This window comes from Bombus pyrosoma, linkage group LG2 (genome assembly GCF_014825855.1).
Source record: "Bombus pyrosoma isolate SC7728 linkage group LG2, ASM1482585v1, whole genome shotgun sequence".
NCBI classification, from domain to species: Eukaryota; Metazoa; Arthropoda; class Insecta; order Hymenoptera; family Apidae; genus Bombus; species Bombus pyrosoma.
This window is the reverse complement of record NC_057771.1, coordinates 4,498,076-4,516,488: the sequence shown is the minus strand read 5'-3', so window position 1 is coordinate 4,516,488 and position 18,413 is coordinate 4,498,076. Positions and strand designations below refer to the sequence as shown.

At 35.6% G+C, this 18,413-nt stretch overlaps 3 protein-coding genes across 3 annotated transcripts in view; 1 reads left to right on the top strand and 2 right to left on the bottom strand.

The window, feature by feature from the left end:
* LOC122577869 (radial spoke head 10 homolog B-like) overlaps positions 1 to 18,041 on the bottom strand; it is a 35,024-nt gene extending 16,983 nt beyond the window's left edge. Inside the window, exons 1-3 of the mRNA XM_043749582.1 lie at positions 18,021 to 18,041; positions 17,701 to 17,844; positions 16,618 to 16,726 (exon numbers count right to left, since the gene is read on the bottom strand). The gene's annotated coding sequence lies outside the window, so the exon portion shown is untranslated. The remainder of the gene's footprint in view (positions 1 to 16,617; positions 16,727 to 17,700; positions 17,845 to 18,020) is intronic.
* LOC122577870 lies at positions 103 to 5,601 on the bottom strand. The gene is given in 6 exon segments (XM_043749583.1): positions 103 to 1,242; positions 3,188 to 3,343; positions 3,704 to 3,805; positions 3,863 to 3,962; positions 4,040 to 4,457; positions 4,460 to 5,601. Coding segments are annotated over 6 exon segments (1,191 nt in total). The 5' UTR covers positions 4,809 to 5,601; the 3' UTR covers positions 103 to 1,176.
* On the top strand, positions 6,726 to 12,717 carry LOC122577874 (tetraspanin-7-like). The gene is made up of 5 exons (XM_043749588.1): positions 6,726 to 6,938; positions 7,930 to 8,118; positions 8,373 to 8,543; positions 9,375 to 9,506; positions 9,912 to 12,717. The coding sequence occupies exons 1-5, from the start codon at positions 6,861 to 6,863 to the stop codon at positions 10,065 to 10,067; spliced, it is 726 nt and encodes a 241-aa protein (XP_043605523.1). The 5' UTR covers positions 6,726 to 6,860; the 3' UTR covers positions 10,068 to 12,717.
* Positions 18,042 to 18,413: the final 372 nt, after the last annotated feature.

Below are 18,413 nucleotides of genomic sequence, written 5' to 3'. Positions count from 1 at the left end.
CGCTAATGCAGTTATCAAATCAGTTTGATATCTGCTTTGTGTTTTTTCTATCGACGAGTAGAGAGTTCTTAATGACGGAAAGATGGAAAATTTCATTCGACCAAGCACGTTACGTACGACGATTCCGGTGTACCATTATCTCAGAGTTTATTAGTTTTATTAATTCTCGCCGATGCGTTTAGTTTTCATAGTTTTCATTTATACATCAAAATACGATACGTATCGCAAATGCTATCCGCACCGGGCAAACATGCAACCTTTTTACAGAAATAAAGTTACCACGTTGCATCCTCAGCGAATTCTGTGCTTTTCATCCTTCGACTGCCGACAGAAACCACTTTTAAGCAATATTCCTTCAATCTTGACGATACTTGTGCACGCAACGTTGAATAGGAATAATACTATGCGCAAAGATATGAAGCTAAACTTTGGTTAAGCGCATTTGCGCTTATCGAGCGTACAAAGTTATTTTTCTCGAAAACAGAGCATCCAAACAAATTCTTGTGCAAAGTTTATATTAAAACTTTCGATCGATTTTTTCATCGGTAATTATGTCTTTTCTCAATATCTATTATCAACAACAACAACAACAACAACAACAACAACAACAAAAGATTATCTAAGTAAATGAAGGATTCGATTGTAGGAACGACTCATATTATATTATATTGTATTAGTGACAAAAGTATTTAGTCAGTCTGCAGGTTCGGGCGTATATTTACAAACATGAAATTAAGAATTACAAAATTAAGAGAACCAGAAAGTGTATATAGTGGCAAATACATCGTAGATTGAACAAAATTTTGGTTGCATCTTCTCCTCCTCCTCCCCCACTCCGCGCGCCACCCTTTAGATATAAATACGCACACGGGCCTATGAACTAACCTGGTGCTACAGACAAAAGAAAAGCTATCGGTTGACAGAATAATTATCATAAAACGGGTAATTACAAATGACGCAGCTGTTGCAAGAGCCAGAAATATATTCCAACAACGTATCTTATTGTAGCATTATATTAAAAAAAAATTATAGCTTGATATAAACTTGTTTCCTATAATAATTTGGTGGTTACAGAGCTTAGTTTGCAATTGGGATTTTAATCGCGACTACCACGGTAAAAGCATCGTTTTGTAATATAAACGGATTAAGACAGTGTCCATATTCTTTTATTCGCATTTATTCTGCATTATCTTCGATCACGATACGTAAAGTGGTGAAGATGGAGAAAGTATTGGACAGATACTGAAATATTATCAACTTGTTAATCATAATGTTATTCTTAATTAATTCATTCGTAACAATTAAAGAGATTGCAGCTATATCTTCGTTTTATGACAATTTGATTAAGAGACAAATCTACACACACACACACACACACACACACACAATGTTCTGACTAACTCGTCAACAATGCACACAGCCTAAATTCCTCAACATAGAAACATGAAACCTGGAGGATATGCTTCTTCCACAACATAAACCACTCACTAAAGAGCGATTGTTTAAAAATCATGTCCCAAGGGAATGGAACGAGGTGAAATGTGTTTTTACGGACTCTTCGATGTCTCTTAGGTCGAATGAAATTCCGACTTGAGTATAGCTTAGAAACCTATACCTATACAAATACATGGAGGCCTAATTCAAAATTTTGCCTCACTCAACAGATGTGAGTTATAGGACTGTACTTTTTCACTCACAACATTCCTCTCTAACACACAGATGTCATTTAAAAATCTGTAAAATTGTTTCAACGGTTCTCAGAAATTTCACCCCTAAGCAGGTTGAAAGGACGTAAAAGAGAAGAGTGATATATCTTCCCCGGTAGTGTACGTTTCTCTGGTGGTCCCTTAATAGTTTTTCTTTTTTCTTCTTTTTGGAAGATAATCCATATCTTTACAAAAATAAAGCTAAGAAACTAAAAGACGTTAAATAAAAAAAAAAAAAAAAGAAAAAAGAAGAAAAGAGAACAAGAAAAAAGAAGTGAAAAAAGAGAGAAGGGAAGGGATACCACTAGGTAGAGAAGAATAATCCTTTACAAAATATCAGTCTAATATTAGTCTCACCGTGACCTCTACCACGACCGTCTGCGCGTTGCTCGTGTTTCCGTGATCGTCAAAGACTCGCTGGTTACCACGACCAAGCGCGTACTCCAGTAGTCGTCAGCGATTGATCGACAATGCGTGTTGTGCCTAAATGTGTGGATCAATTTAGGAATATTCGACAACTTCTAAGAATATTTCACCGCATTAAATAGATTATGAAATTCGTGTAAATTGTTTGCGTTACAATCGACATCGACTTCACATTGACTGAAAAAGGTTGAAATTTATATGTTGAAAAAAGGATTATTTTTCACTTTTACGTGCATTCGCTCCTTTCTCTTTTTATTCGCACGTCAGTTTCATTCTTTTTCCCAATTTTAAGGCATACCTCACTCGATTTGGATAGTCGCAGGAAGAAAATACAGAGATAGCTGTATTTTTGGGATGCTGCTTGTGTATATGTATATAATATGTATGCTTGCTTGTGTTTTGTTTAAGTGAAAATGGCACGGTACTGCGCGAGGGATTAAAGTTAAATTAAAGTTAAAGAAAATGTTTTAACAACCGTTGTCTGGTTTAAAGCGAGACATCGTATGGTGGAAAAAATTTTTTTGTAGGCCGAGTAGGGTGCAAGAACAGCTTCATTTCTTTCGATAAAACCATACATTTTGTCATAATTAATCGAACCGTTTTGGCATTCCCTACGAAAAAGTAACAACCTATTTATATCGAAAAACTATCAGTTTAGCGGATATTATAACTTTAATTTGTCAAATATGTCTGGGTGTTTAGTTTCAGTAGTACATTATAAAGTTATACGTTGCTTAATGTTATTTTATGATGGATTATATTATGGTTATGTTATGGATTTATAATTTTATAATCTATGATATATATGCTCTATGATATATTTATAATGGGTAATTTATATGACTTTGTACAACTATTTCATATTTTTCCATTTTCCCCGAAATCACGAAAACCGCGTTTTAGAACTTGCTACTAAGCAGAAGATCATTTTTCCTTTTCTTTTGTTTTTTTCTTTTATAAATTGGAATAATACGTACGTAGAACTAATAATATTGTACAAAATGGAGCTAGCTTGAAAATGCTGCAATTCCTTCTAATCGATATTTGGTCCTTACCGAACAAAAATAACGCAAAGAAAGCTCTGGTATTATGCACCTCACAGAGAGAGTTATTGGTTCCTGACATTCCAGCATAGTCAATAGATTCCTTTGCATTTCTAACTTTTGCTTGTACCATATTATGTCGTATGCACTCCGTGAGACATTTATGCTCTAAGGCATAGGAAGGATTAGTGGTATTTAAAGAAACATAACTTGTAGATTGTACACGAAAAGAGGTAGTAATATGAAATAATAGAAACGAAACGAAACAGGCAATTATTTTCTGAAATCGCATACGGCATCTCGCCGCAACGATAACAGGCAGTTATAATTTACAACACGTCGTTGTTGACCTTTACCTTTTTAACGTCTGCATCGTCAATCGTTAGCAACTATGAAAGCAATTTTCGCCTGTTAAATATCTTTTTGCACATCGAAACGTTTCACAAATATAATCAGAGTTTCATCAATAAAAGTGGTATTCATATTATTACCCCTTTCCTTGCACCTAAACGACAGAACCTGGTTTACCATATCTTTCATGTAATCGGCCGACCACGCGTATACATAAATCTCCGTAAGTACAGTGAGGCATACAGTTACGAACTGTATTTTCACCATTGGCGGTACATCCTAGACGCAAGCTAATACAGTGAATTCGTCGTAGAAAATATTACAAGCTTCACTTACCACGAGCAATATAATGCCACATAAAGTTAGAGCAGACGTGCTTACTCCTATAGCGTAAAGCACTATGAAACGAAAATTATCCACCACCTGTTTTGCGTATCTAGAAAAAGAAGAAAAGAACTGGCGATAAACATGAACGCTCCGTTTCGTCCACGCGTCGTAAAACCTCACCCTTACCTTCTCAAATGTAATTGTTTCTCAACGCAAACGATCAGCGTACTAACGTCTGCAGTCCTTTTTAATTCCATGGCCAAACACTGGAATCTCGCGGCGGTGAACCAAAACAGAAGCGATCCAAACATGCTTAGGCATATATGTGCAACGCATTGATAACTGAGGATAGACTGATGCATGTATATGATAACGTACACTGGCGTATAATTAACGCGAAATGGGTATTCCGCTTCGCTTGGGAAGGATAGCGGCAAGACTGCAGGTCCTATCGAAAAAGCAGTCGCAGCCAGGTATATGCACATAATAGAACTTGCATAAAAGACGCTACATCGCGCTATATGCTTGGAAAAAATTTCCCTTTCGTATTCTCGCGCTTGTTTAACACAGATCATCATTTCCTCGACTACGTGCTGTAACCCGTTGTTAAAGCGCCCATCTTTTTCAATCAAACGTAAGGTAGAAGCGAATAAAAACTTACTTGCAGAGAATCGTGATTGATCGAGCAGATAATAGACTGAACTATAGTTTGACTCACACCTAAAAATAGGCAGATACATTCGGAAACAATGATTATATCGTCCAGGTGCAGATAAATCGAATATAGCAGAGGCAGCAGAAGCATGCAAGCGTTAATAACGCTACTGATCTGTAAAACTTTGTGAACCAGAGTTCGCGTTCCGCTGCTACTGATAGGAAGCGGCCAACAGAAAGTCAAAGCTACGCTAAACCAAACGATGTCGATCACTTTCTCCGGCGTCATTCGTTTCGGCATAATTTCAAGAGACTGGGTACTTTGTACTTTGTATGAACGTAGAGTTCAATAAAGTTCAACAGAAGGATATTCGTTCAGTTCAAAACATTGCTACGTCGCGTCGAAGGCAACTGGCCGTTTGCGCACCTTTCAATCCGTATGAAATTTTATCTTGTACACACGAGCAATTTAATAAATCATAGGCGGCGTTACACTTGCGGACAAGGTTGTTGATTTCGTTGCTGGTTTCTTGCACTGCTGGTTGATTCAACGATGACAATTATTGTTTGCATTATACATGAAGGCCGGTTGCGGTAAGGGGCAAGCAGGTGCAGAGGGAGGCGATCTCACGCAACAGACTTAGCGTTCGCGGATATGACGTGTAATAAAACGGTCTGGAACTGATAGGAAATCACATATTTCTGGATGCGATAAGTTAGATATTCAGTTAGTTATAGGAGAGCTTACTCGCGCCACTTACAAAAGGCGATACTTATGAAATAGCTGGGATGATAGAGAACGTGATAATTTATAGGATCTTTAGCGATACGCGTTTCTTCCAAGACTGCCACACTCACTTACTCTCGTTATTTATGGTATCAGACATACGGATATTTCGAGTTTATCTAGACGCTTAGTCTTATTTATATTAATCTTGTATTTGAAACGACTATTGTGATACTCTGACTATAATGAAACCGAGTAGAACTGAACGCACGCAAGAATCGGAAAAATTTATGGAAAGATTGAAACGGCGATATACTACATACATGTAGAGATAAAATACATAAACTATTTTCCAAGTGCAAGTTCGAGGTGAACAATCGGAACTAACTTGCGAAGAACTCGTTGTTCGCTAATATTGTAGTCGCCGTGTTGTAGTGTTGTCGCCATGAGCGCGTACCGCGAAGATGGAACCATTTGTCTCAAGGTGATACAGTACGCATATATCGGAGAATCATCCGATATGGACTTGGATTTTTGATAGGAAATGGCAGGGGCGGTGCACTGTTGGGCCAAATTTTTCAGATAAATGCAGTCTAACGGTAAGAACCGATCCATCGTAAATTGTTCCAAAGTTAAATAGCACTAAACTAATCGATCCTTCGTCAAAAATGGATCGTCTCTAACATGCGAAAATGTTTCGAGAGACAAATGTTGTTGTTGCCCTGAAGAGTATTTCTCGCAAGTTCACACTGTCCGTTACAATATTACATTTAACGTGACATTTAGTGCCTGTTATAGTTTCAGAGTGATTAATTTTAAAAATAGGCAAATGTTACGCAGCCTTTGGTCAACGATCGTAACGAATAATGCAGTGGAGAAGGAACACCGAGGGAGAAATCAATGACATTTCAAGACCAAGAAGATCATCTGGAACGGTTAAATAACAACTACTCCCCTTTTTCTATCGACGAGAGTTCTTAATGACGAAAAGATGGAAAACATACGACATTCCGGTGTATTGTTCATTCAAAGATGATTAGTTTTATTCTTGTTTTTGTTGTTGTCCATTAGTCAATCAAACTGTAGACAATAGGATATTGGACAAGTCAAAGGTGAATTTTTCTTTTTAATATTGAACCATCTATTCGCTAACAAGGAAACTACATACGCGTTTACACGTTAATTTTGATAAAATTGACTTTATTTGCAGATTCGTAATCTCAAACGATCGTCTACATTTAGCTGCGTAATCCTCCATTAGAAAGTGTAAGTAAATCCTTTCTCATCTAATACATGATCGAAAACTTTTGGCCAGTAACCCGCATCGCGTTTCGAAGAAACTACGTGTAATTAAAGTTTTATCTATTCTAAAATAATTTTAACGCGGAAATTGCGTTCTGTTTTATTGGTAGAAGCTGTTGAAACAGGACGGACGGATGCTACAGAGCGCATGCACGGTTGGTGGGGCTAGCCACGCACGCAAACACGTAAACTCGTGCAATCCTGCTGCAAATCGATCGACTTCTCACTTGTTTCCAGAGTGTAGTGCGTAGTACACTCTGAAAATTGAATCGTAGGGCACGACTTTCACTACGAGAATAGAAAATAATTTGAATATCGATCGACATGACGAAGGATTGGGAAACGGTGGCCACGATGGCTTGCATGAAAGGCCTGCTGATGCTGTTCAACTGTATTTTGTGGGTAAGAGGCTGTTTCTTTTGCTGTAATCCACCCTTGACACGTAGACTCGAGAAAACCTTGGAATACCTTTCACCCAACTGTTGCACGATATATTATATTATCGTTTCGATGTCACAGCGTTATTCGAACGTCTTTCTCCATTCAACTCATCTTTATCCCATTCTTTTATCGTTCGTTATTATTACGTAGAAAAGACGTAGAAAGTAAATTCGAAAGATGATGCAACAGTTTTAAAGTTGTTCGAGTCATTAGGGCACATGGTGATTTTTCTGCGAACAACAACATTTCAAAGAGAGTTTACCCCGATGTTTCGTGGGGATCTGGGACAAGTTGATGAGAAATTATCAATAAACATTGAAAATCGATAGGCAAGGATACTTTGCGACAGTTTGAAATTGTTCGACAACGACTGAAAGTATCGGACCTGTTAAAGAGTGTATTCAACGAGTTTAGTTACACGATCAAGTTGGCATATTGTTATAGAATTTGCTCACATATTTGTTATTTAGTTGGAAAAATGAACGTGAAAAATGAATTTACTGTTTCGCACCAGCGAGATATCATTTGGTTTGTTATCGGTGTGTATACGTTATTCGTGCTATCAACATCCTGTTCTTACGTAGATGAACGTTATCGTCTACGTTATCGTAACCTTTTTCCCCTGACAAATCGTTAATCGTACAACATCTGTTCGAATTAAGCTAAATTAAACGAAACTCATTATTTTACTAGAAATAACACTTACTATATATGTAAAAGATATAAAATATTTGTACGTTGTACCGGTAATAATTGTATTATTCGGCGTTCTAACAGTTAACTACTATAATTGTTGCTTTAGAGAAAGGTAGCAATTTGAATGACAATTTCGACTGGACAAGATCCTCTATCTATCGTATAGCACGAGTGCCGCATTTTTCCATTCGGTTTGACAGTACACAGTAAAAGTACAAAGTAAAATTTACGTAAATCATTTGTGTAAATCACTTAGGTATTTGGCATATTGCTACTGTGCATCGGAATTTGGATGCGAATTCAACTTCACGATTACATGGAGGTAAGTCCCGAGAACAGCAGGGCAGCTTTATTGGCATTGGCTTGTCTGGGCGGTATTTTAACTTTGACAGCGACGCTCGCTTGCTGTTGCACAACTCGCGGCCATCCAGCCCTCTTATTCCTGGTAAGCGAATTATACTTACTCGCTATTTCGCTATTTACGGGAAATCTTCGTCACCTTTACCCTCGCTACTTGCATTTCAAACCGTATGAATAAATTTCTTGATTTCTACCAAACGCGTATCATCGATTCGATTAGAAAATCCGTTGTCCTTAAGTACGTCGACTTGTTAAATCTAATAATAATTAATCATATCATTAGCCTTACAGAATGGAATTTCACTTTACAAGCTATTTACTAAAAGATTTTGTTTGCAGTACGGTGCATTCCTGGCTATCGTTGCATTACTGGAACTTGCGGCTGGTGCATCGATTTATGCTTACCGTACCAATTTAAATGAAAAATTCGACCACGATCTCAATCAAACAATGTCCGTCTATAGGCACGACGAGACCAAGACCATCCACATCGACACTATGCAGTCTACAGTAAGCGAACGTATATTTACTATCTACAAATTCAAAATAACTACAGAGCGAATTATTTCTGTTTAATTCTTCATTTTATTCAATATTGCTCTCTTACTTTACTAGACGTAATTTATATTTATCGATACTTGAATTACTTATTTACTTTCATTATGCGACATATTATTTTACATAATAGGTATCCTTGGAAAAATACATCGTAGAAAACGGTAATTACCTACTATTTGTGTTGCCAGAGGTGTTTAAGTACACAGCTATCTGTGGCACTGGTACAACTAATAGAAGCTAATGTACCATCCGTTCAATCAAATCAAACCTAAAACGTATATCACTTGTTCTGAAGAGGAAATTCTATAATTTTGATATTACGTACTATTTAGCAATGGTTTAGCTAGCTTTCTAACTAAGTTTTCCTTAACCATTAAAAGCAACGGAGATATTTCGAGTAGTAAAATCCTAATTAAACTACTATTGTATGAGAAACGTGGGAGCCATACGAAACACTCGCCATACAGCCGCCAAGAGATCGGTATATTGTATAGGAAAATAAAGAAAATTATGCGTATAAAAAAAAGTGCGCTTACTAAGAGACTCGCGTGGGCGGCAACATGGATCGCTGAAGGTACAGCGCTCGTTTTATCCTCGTGCTATTCAGAGCTGAACCGAACGAAATTAGACGCGGCAACAGGAAACAGGAAACAGGATCCGACAGCTTCGTTTCTCCAAGAAATTGAACGATCAACAATTTGTCTGCACCTCGACGATCCATATTGCCGGCCCCGTTATAAACATAAAATGAATCGTTGCGTAAGTGGCGGGCTCTGATTTTAGTTGCAGTGCTGCGGTAACAGAGGTTTCACAGATTGGTCCGACATGTCTCCACCGATGGAAATTCCACTGTCTTGCTGCAAAGTGGCAGAAGACGTGTGTAACGTTAACGACGTAAACGATATTTATACTCAGGTAAGATAAAAACGAGAGCGATATAGTAATAAACGAAAGTTGTATAAAGGGAATAAAGAATCTAGAAATAACGACTTAGAAATAGAAATCACGTTGAGAAAGATTTTGTTCGTACGTTACGCGCGTGCCCCCTCGAACAACACAACCTTGTTGTAACAAAGATATTTACGAATATACTTTGTTCCTTGTCACTCATCTTACATCGTCGGACAAAGTAAAAGAGTGCAAAAGTAACGCATTATATTATTCTATAACGAAACAGATTCCATCAGATACGTAGTACGTAACGTACGTATGTGCATACGTACAAGGATTCAAGCACGTTTCTTATAATTACAAGCTAATCATAGGAAAGATAAGTCGTTCGATGCAAAAAGTTACAATAATACAAATGAACATTTTCAGGGCTGCTACACTCGTGTGTTACGACTGATAAACGGCAACATCGGCTTGGTCGCTGGAATAGCAGTCGGCGTAGCGTTCTTTCCGCTTATAGGGGTCTTCTTAGCCTGTTGCTTAGCTAGCAACATTAATAAAGTCAAGTACGAGCAGGTTGCTTAGAATTTGCGCCGGTTGCAGAAAAGCTCGTCGTGTCGGTAAGAAAAGTGCACAACGTTCGAAAGTTGTACAATTGCAATTTGTAAGAAAATCTCGGAAAGAACGGAACAGTTATTTTTCTCATTAAGCGTTAAGCGGTGCGAGCAACCAAAGTTTTACTACGAAACGATTAAATTCAAATACGAATCTCCCTTCCGTTTTTTTACGACAACTTCTTTCGACACGTTCCATCCTACGCACACCGTTTGAGCTTCTCGCTCCAAGCGAGCATATAATCTTCCTATTACTTCTTACGCTTATGAATACAGATACGTTGAAAATCTCAGCGATTCGAACGAAAAGTTCAACGTGGATCTGCACACTACGTAAAACGTGTTAAACAGTTACACGTTCGATATTTTTCTCAGAATTTAATCATTCCCATCCTTCGAAGAAACGGGCAATTGATCATGATTTTTTTACATATTACAAGCGTCTATTATTAATCGTATATGTTGTAAAAACCTTTTAAATATCTTTATTGTCACGTTGGATTCTCATAAAATTCTTCCAAGAACATACATAGTCATTGCGTCCTGCGCATAGTTGCACAAGAAAGAAAACACAATCGTAGGAGAAGACGGGAATGAAGAATATCAAATATGCGATAAAATATGCGCGTTGCACGTTTGAAGAAAGAATTTACATTTCATGAAAAACAGATGCCCGATTATCGTTAATTAGGTTAATTAAAGAAAAAGATACGAGTTCTTCGATGCGTCTAATTAGCCCAAATTTGATTATTCTTTCTTTTTTCTTTTTTTTTTTTTTTTTTTAAATTAAATCGATGAAAATGCGATCGACTAATTAAGTCGACAGCTGCGTCTGATCGATGATCCTAACGTTTCGTTATGCAGTTAATCGCATAATTAATTGCCCGTTCAGTCTTGCAACGATAAGAGCGCACAGAAGAACATACATAATTCCGTAAAGTAAAACTGAAATATAATCCGACTAGATGGAACAGATCTTATCAATTGTTTAGATCATTGCGTTGAAAAACATTCTATATCTAATAAAGCAGAGTAGACTATTCCAGGAAAACCTCAAGTACGATAGTGCTTTCGAACAACGTAATTTAAAGGTATTTATGTCAGGTAAATGAAACTACATGCATGTATGAAATATCGTGTAAGTATATATCTTTTCAAGTGTATATTTTATGGATAATCTATTTCTGCATAATCTATACGCTCTCTTGTTATCATCGATAGTACCCCTACTTTTTCCTATTGTTCTATCATTTTCAATATAACTAATGAATTCATTTATCAAATATCTTTAACCTTTAAATTAAGGAAATACAAATATAAAAAGCATAAACTAACGTTTGCAGCTCGGTACAGTTTAAAGTTCCGAAATTGTCTGCAAATATTTCGGAATATATTTCATTCGGCGCCAATATTGAACACGTTTAAAGACTAGAACGCAAAGTAACGTCCGTTTGATAAGTACAATTGCGATCCGATACATCAATGTACCATAATGATCGATCGACGAATACGTATAACCAGATATAACTGGCAAGAGAAAGTTCCGTTAATTACAGTAATTACAACTTCAAATTCTATTTTTATTATTAAACAAGACTCATGTTTACACTAATTTCTACCAACTTTTCTTTAGCTTTATACGTCAGTGTGTTCATATTTTTAATAAAACCAAACATACTATTTACTACTATCAGTTTAGCGGTACTATTTAATAATAGTATTTAGAGATTCAACGTAATTACTTTGTTCTGCTTGCGATAGTTGTTAGCTTACTCGTTAGTTGCGCGTATCAATTGCGTCTAAAATGTTACATCGCTTGGCTAAAATTTGATTATCGATGGTTGATGATTTCCTAAATATAAAAAAGGTGACGCGATTGCCTTGTGATATATGTATGTATGTATGTATGTATGTATGTATGTATGTATGTATGTATGTATGTATTTATGTATGTATTTATGTATGTATGTGTGCGTGTGTGTGTGTGTAGGTATGTACGTATGCATGTATACGCATACATGTTGGTATATATCTATCTTATAGCGAACATTTACCTCACAACGGTGCTACACATACGAGACACGCGATCATAATTTTACCGTAATTCCATCAGACGAATTATTCCCTGTTTCACATGGTGAATGCTATATTTCTATATTCCCAATGCTATATTATCTTTCAGCATTATACTTGTTCGGGATTTGGAGTGAGTCAAATTTTGGGAAAGGCAATTCGGACTTTCCCAAAAAAGGGGGGGATGTGCTGCCCGAATCATAAACTGACGGCCACTCTAAATCCCAAACAATATTTTCACGTTAGAAAGGAAACAAACAAACAACTTACTTTTCGATATATATATATATACGCATGTACGTGTATACGGATAAAAATATGTTTGAAAAATACTTTTATCATTTTGTATTTTTTCCGTTATCTTTCATTAAGAATTTTATTTCATTCCGTTCCGATTAATATATCAGAAAATGGCAGAAACTGATATTTTTTTCAGAGATACATCGACCTTTCTTGTTCTTGCAACTTTGCAACTTTGTGTAATGTATATTTTTATGCGCATATAAATACACATATAAGTTGTTGCAGAGAATTATTATTCTTGAGAACTACGTTGTACGTCATTTACGTCTATATAATATTTAATAGAGAAATTAAGATCGTTTGATTATATGTCACGTTCACACTCACACACACACACACACGCGCACGCGCGCGCGCACAATAAACATATATGAAAAACATTCTGTTTTCTAACATTCCATTTCGTTACATAGATTATAGGCTATATTTCTAGATAGTCCCGGGACACTCATGTTAAGCGTTAGGTGGGCTACCGTGGAGTTTTAGTCGGCAAGTCCGACACTACCCCGCCGTTTCCCAGAAGATCGGTGGGGTGTCTATGACGATTTCCTCACGTATTAAAAAAAAAAAGAAAAAAAAAGAAAAAAGAAAGGAAAGAAAGAACTATATTTCTAGATATACATATGCACGTATGTACATTGATCTATATTTCGTCACACATAAGAAAATAAGAAGACAAATTTTATCATCAATTTTATCATTTTGCTTTTTTGTTAAAAGGACACGATTATGTTGCTATGTGTTTTAGAAACAGCTTGCTATAGTTTTATCTTTACAGTGCTCATATTCATATTCGTATGTAATTAAACAAAATTCCATGTACGTAATATACAGATGTTTCTCGTCTAAATGTTTCTGTCTCCTAAAATTTTAAACAACTTTAGACTAATGTATTAAAGAAATGAATTGTTAACCGAACAAAAGTGATTGTCAATTGTACATTGTTCAATTATAGGCTTAACGATAAGGCTTAACTGATGTATTGTTTTACAGAAATTTGAAAAATTATTTACGTTAATATACGATACGATAATCCTCTGTTTCTTCGCAGGCGCCTTTAAGCTAGGCTAAGCTGCTATTTAAAGCTCAAATTAAACGAACATCGTCGCTCATAAACAGTCACAAACAGATTTCACATATAGATAAACTATCAAATCTTATAAATAACAAAAAAACAAAATATACATGTATTTATTATATTCGTATTATATTAAAATGTTTCAAAATATATATACATGTACATATTATAATGTATGTATAATTATATTTCATTATAGTAAATATAGTATTTCAATATATTTAACCCGTCGTCTTTAACCCTTTCGCTTCGAGTGCCGTTTGAGATGATCTGTGGGTACGAGCGTCGCGTATAGGCGGCGACCACGCGACGATTCCCGAGTCCGGCACCCCATATATGATGCATAATACGCATAAATGATGCATATACAAGTGCTATCTGTAGTCAATAATATATTTTTTCGTTATCGGCAGAACATTTTCTGTTGATCTCATTAACTTGTTGGAATCACTTCTTAAAGTTACTCATTGTTGAAATCACGCAATATATTTCAAACATTCAAACGATCGTATACTGTTTCATGCTAACAAATCTATTAAATCCATTGACGGTGAAACGGTATTTCATATACGGTTTTTACAAGAATTATTGTTATTTGAGACTTAGGAGAACGTATATACAGCAACCACGCACACGTCTCGTACGTTTCATCGGTCGAAATCAACGTAGAAATATAAACTACATTCATTGCTCGTCTTTTAGAATACGCATGACATTATTATTTTAGGTTTTAGGTTCACACGTATAACACGTATAAGTAAGAATGCAATGAAATTCAAAAGATGAGTAATCTATCTTTAAAAAAACAATCCGTAAAAGTATCTATTTTATAGTGAAAGACGATAAAAAGTTTTCTAATATTTCAAGTATTGATTCGACAGAAAATTTCGGATTTAACGACCAATAGTAAACCAATAGTAAAGAAGTTGATTAATTTTCTTAACTAATTTCACTTGTTCACTTTCAACCCTTCGATATTTCCTATCAAGTCGAACCTATTCCCATTATTTCGACTCTTAAATTAAATTCAAGCAAAACCGTTCTATTCTCTGATGAAGTATCGAAACTTTGTCAAAAACTTCTGCTCTTTTCTTTCAAGCTGATTGATAAAAGTAGGCAGATTTCCCTAACGGAGAACCTGGACCAAATTCATTTTACGCTTAGACGTCCGACATTTTATGGTTAGAGGGTCCACACAACCAGTGTAATTACGGCGGTTAAGTTACAGAGAAGAAGCCCTTTGCCCAGGACGGAATTGCTTAAGTGAAAAGAATCTCTGAGGTGTATCGGACGTAACGATCAAGTTACCGTTTCTTTTGTTTACTTTACTTCCTCGCATTTAAATAATACAATTAAGAAATACAATTAGTAAGGTTAATAAAATGATTAATTCATTTCATAAAATTGATACTGATTTTGAAAGAAAAATCGTATTGTTGTCAGTTGGCTCTTGGTAATAGCGCTCTTGTTGGAAATAATCACTCATGTGGCAAATAACCGCGATCAATTGAACGAAACAGAAACGACAGAGCACGGAACAGACAGGCCGGCTATAAATATTAAACGACATGGCAATATCTAACATATATCCGTCGATCAGCCGGGTTTAATTAAATCATGTTTTCAGCAATGGGCGTATTATGTTTCAAAGAAGCAAAGCAAGGTTATCGTATTGGCAAGTAGAATTAAGATAAAATCCTACTAATCTTCCTACAAACTTCTATTCTATATATTATACTAAACATTTTGAAATCTGTACTTTGTAATGCTAACGAGACACGATTATCGTAATTAATAATCACTGATTATATCGGTAAAATTTGAAACGCATCTCAAAACGTATATAAAAATTACGAGATACTTACTACATTCATCATACATTTCGCAAAAGTCACCAAAGTATTTAAACAGTCAAACATTCGGTATATTAATAAGCCATAGTATACATATATCGATCCATCCTGGAAGAACCATCTTTACCACTAATTATACGTTTAAGGCTATTGTTCACGCTGTCCACTAGTTTTTCATTTACCGCTGATCAATGCCTTCGTAGCAACGTCCGCTATATTGTGGCCATATTCAGTATTTAAATTAATATATAGAAAGAGAATAGCAATAAAATCAGATAAAGAGAATAGGAGAGTTCCCATAAAATTATGAAATAAAAAGTAAAAGTAAAAGCAAGTGCTTTCCTATCTTACTTCGTATAATCGCGAATCGTGAAAGTTCATTCTTGCCAAAAACTACAATTTCAAACTTTCGATAAGAAGCGGTTAAGACGATAAAAGTCAAGACGCGAAAAGTTAAGACGATAAAAACTCACGCGTTGAAAAGTACCGACAACTAATAAAATTGGGTAACGCAGGATCGCAGCCTTGCCAATAAAACAAGTCGCTTTACCTATTCTACGTTATCCATAGGACGTGGTCGCGCCGATGATACCGACCGATATCTTACGATTACAATACGAATATGTCTAATAATTGTTCGTCTAATAATGTACAATTAAACGTTTTTAATATCGTTTAATATCATTCAATATCGTTCAATATCGTTCAATATCGTTCAATATCGTAAGATAAACTTCAAGAAATGCAATGATAATTTTTGAAGCTTTTGAGAATTGAGAAAGATACTTTACTCGAAAAGAGCTACAAGATAAAAAGCTATGTCGTCTTTACTCGTACAGAGATCAATGAAACTATTTAACGAAGCTAACTACGATCGTGATTAAATATTCAAATATTCACATTTTATTCATACGCGTACTTATATCCGTATGAATATATTTGTCTTCTATAATTAATTAATCAATTATTAACATTACACAGCATTATTCATGCTGATAAAAATCACGATGTGCAAGAAGATCTATCCTGAACTAGTAAATAAAACACACTGCAAGAAAATACGTACTACCACCCACAGGTATAATAAATACCCGCGGTTCACTTTGTTCGTAAAACATTCTACGGGATACAACTAGTCGCCCATGTCGATTTGGATCTTTCGTCCTACGACATGATTGAACGACTGGAGGGACAAAAAAAAGCATGCGACTCACAGTTACACACGAAGGACGATGTTGACGTACTTCGGAAGAAACCATCATGAAGGCTGTCATCCTGGAAGAATTATCAAACCTTACGGTAAAAGTACAGGTTGTGTAATATCTGTAACAAAAGATGGAACAGTATATATACAGTTTATTATTCAAGGCAATACTTTATACTTTATAATTATTACGTAATAGGCAAATATAATAAATACAATAATACGTCGCGAACAACGGAAATTGACAGTTGCGGCAAGTCGTAAACAAGTCGATCGTATCGAATCAACAAATTTCCGAATATTATAAAATATGTATCTCTACATTGAACATTAACGAATACTCTGGATACAATTAGAACTGATTTTACTGTGATTATACTGTGTGTTGCCGAATTAATTACTATCCATTTACCACAGACAGTGCGCTATATTATATCAAGAATACAAAAACATAAATATTAAAATCATAACAAGAATACGAAAGAAAATGTAGTATTTTCTACTATTGTCAAATATGTATACGAATATTTCATAATACGATCGATTTGTAACAATTATCTGTCAAATCGAATGTCCGCCATTATAGGTTCAAATGCTTCGCGTATTATATGACTTCGTTCTAATGAAACATGGCACGCTTCCACTGACAGTTAAACAAAGCTGCGCAATACGAAAAAAACGCGATGCGCAGAGCCTGTTCAAACCTGTCTGTGATAATGTACTTTCTCGAATGTAGTGAAACCTATCGAAAAAGTCGAAATAACAATTTGTCATAGTCGATTTACGAGTAATAAAGCTCAAATGGAACAAAAGCCAGAAAATTTATGTCAAATTAATGTTAAACAATTTATTCAATTTCTTCGAAATAAAAAATGGAATTTCTCTAATCTTGCCTTTTTCATTCTTAATAAACCGTGAATTTAGAACTTGTTATATTACATATTAATTACGTCAATATTACGAAATATGAGTATTTTCGAGTATGAGAAACAAAGTCGATTGGATATTGAATAAATGTTACCAATTATCCAATTAAGTAGAGGAAACAAACGTATGCATACGTTTGCCTTCCTTAGAATAAATGAAATATTACCACGAACAGTTTCGACGAACAGTTATCACATTTATCATCGATCGCTGCTGCGATGACGCCGTCTTGACTTTCATCTCGTCCTTTCGAATTTCGCAGTATCCCTCTATTAATGCTCCGAAGTTTCCCTCGCAACCAAGCGATAATCTGCACAAAAGAGAAAATACTAAAATAGAATGAAACAATCAGTGCTAAATTGCATCTTGAAAGCTTGATATTCAAGCTACCGGTACATGACAAAAAAGAAAGACGATCGAAGAAAAAAAGATAATCAAATACCAAGAGTACGAGAGATTTTAGTAAATTATTGAATAAGAATGTACCTTAGTTAAACGAAGTTTACAGTAGCGTTTGTTTCAGTGGTGGAAGGACGATTATGAAAGCATTTGCTACGCAATAAAATGATCAACATCTGTCGCAGAGTGACACTAAAACGCATCTAATCGCTTCCACTTTCGACACTAGACTGACCCCCGCTAGGCTGCACCATTGTTTACATGGGTAATTTCAGTTGGTTAGGAGTGGGAAGGGGAAGCCCTCTGGCCGGTCCAACATATATATACATATACATATACTTAGGCGACAAGAGTCGTTATATTCCTGGAAAGGATATATTTTCGATAGTGAGGGTATTATGTTTCAAATAAAGAAATAATACGTTAAACTGATTGTGAAACGCGAAGATGCGCGTAGAAGGTAAACACGTAAGTAAAGTA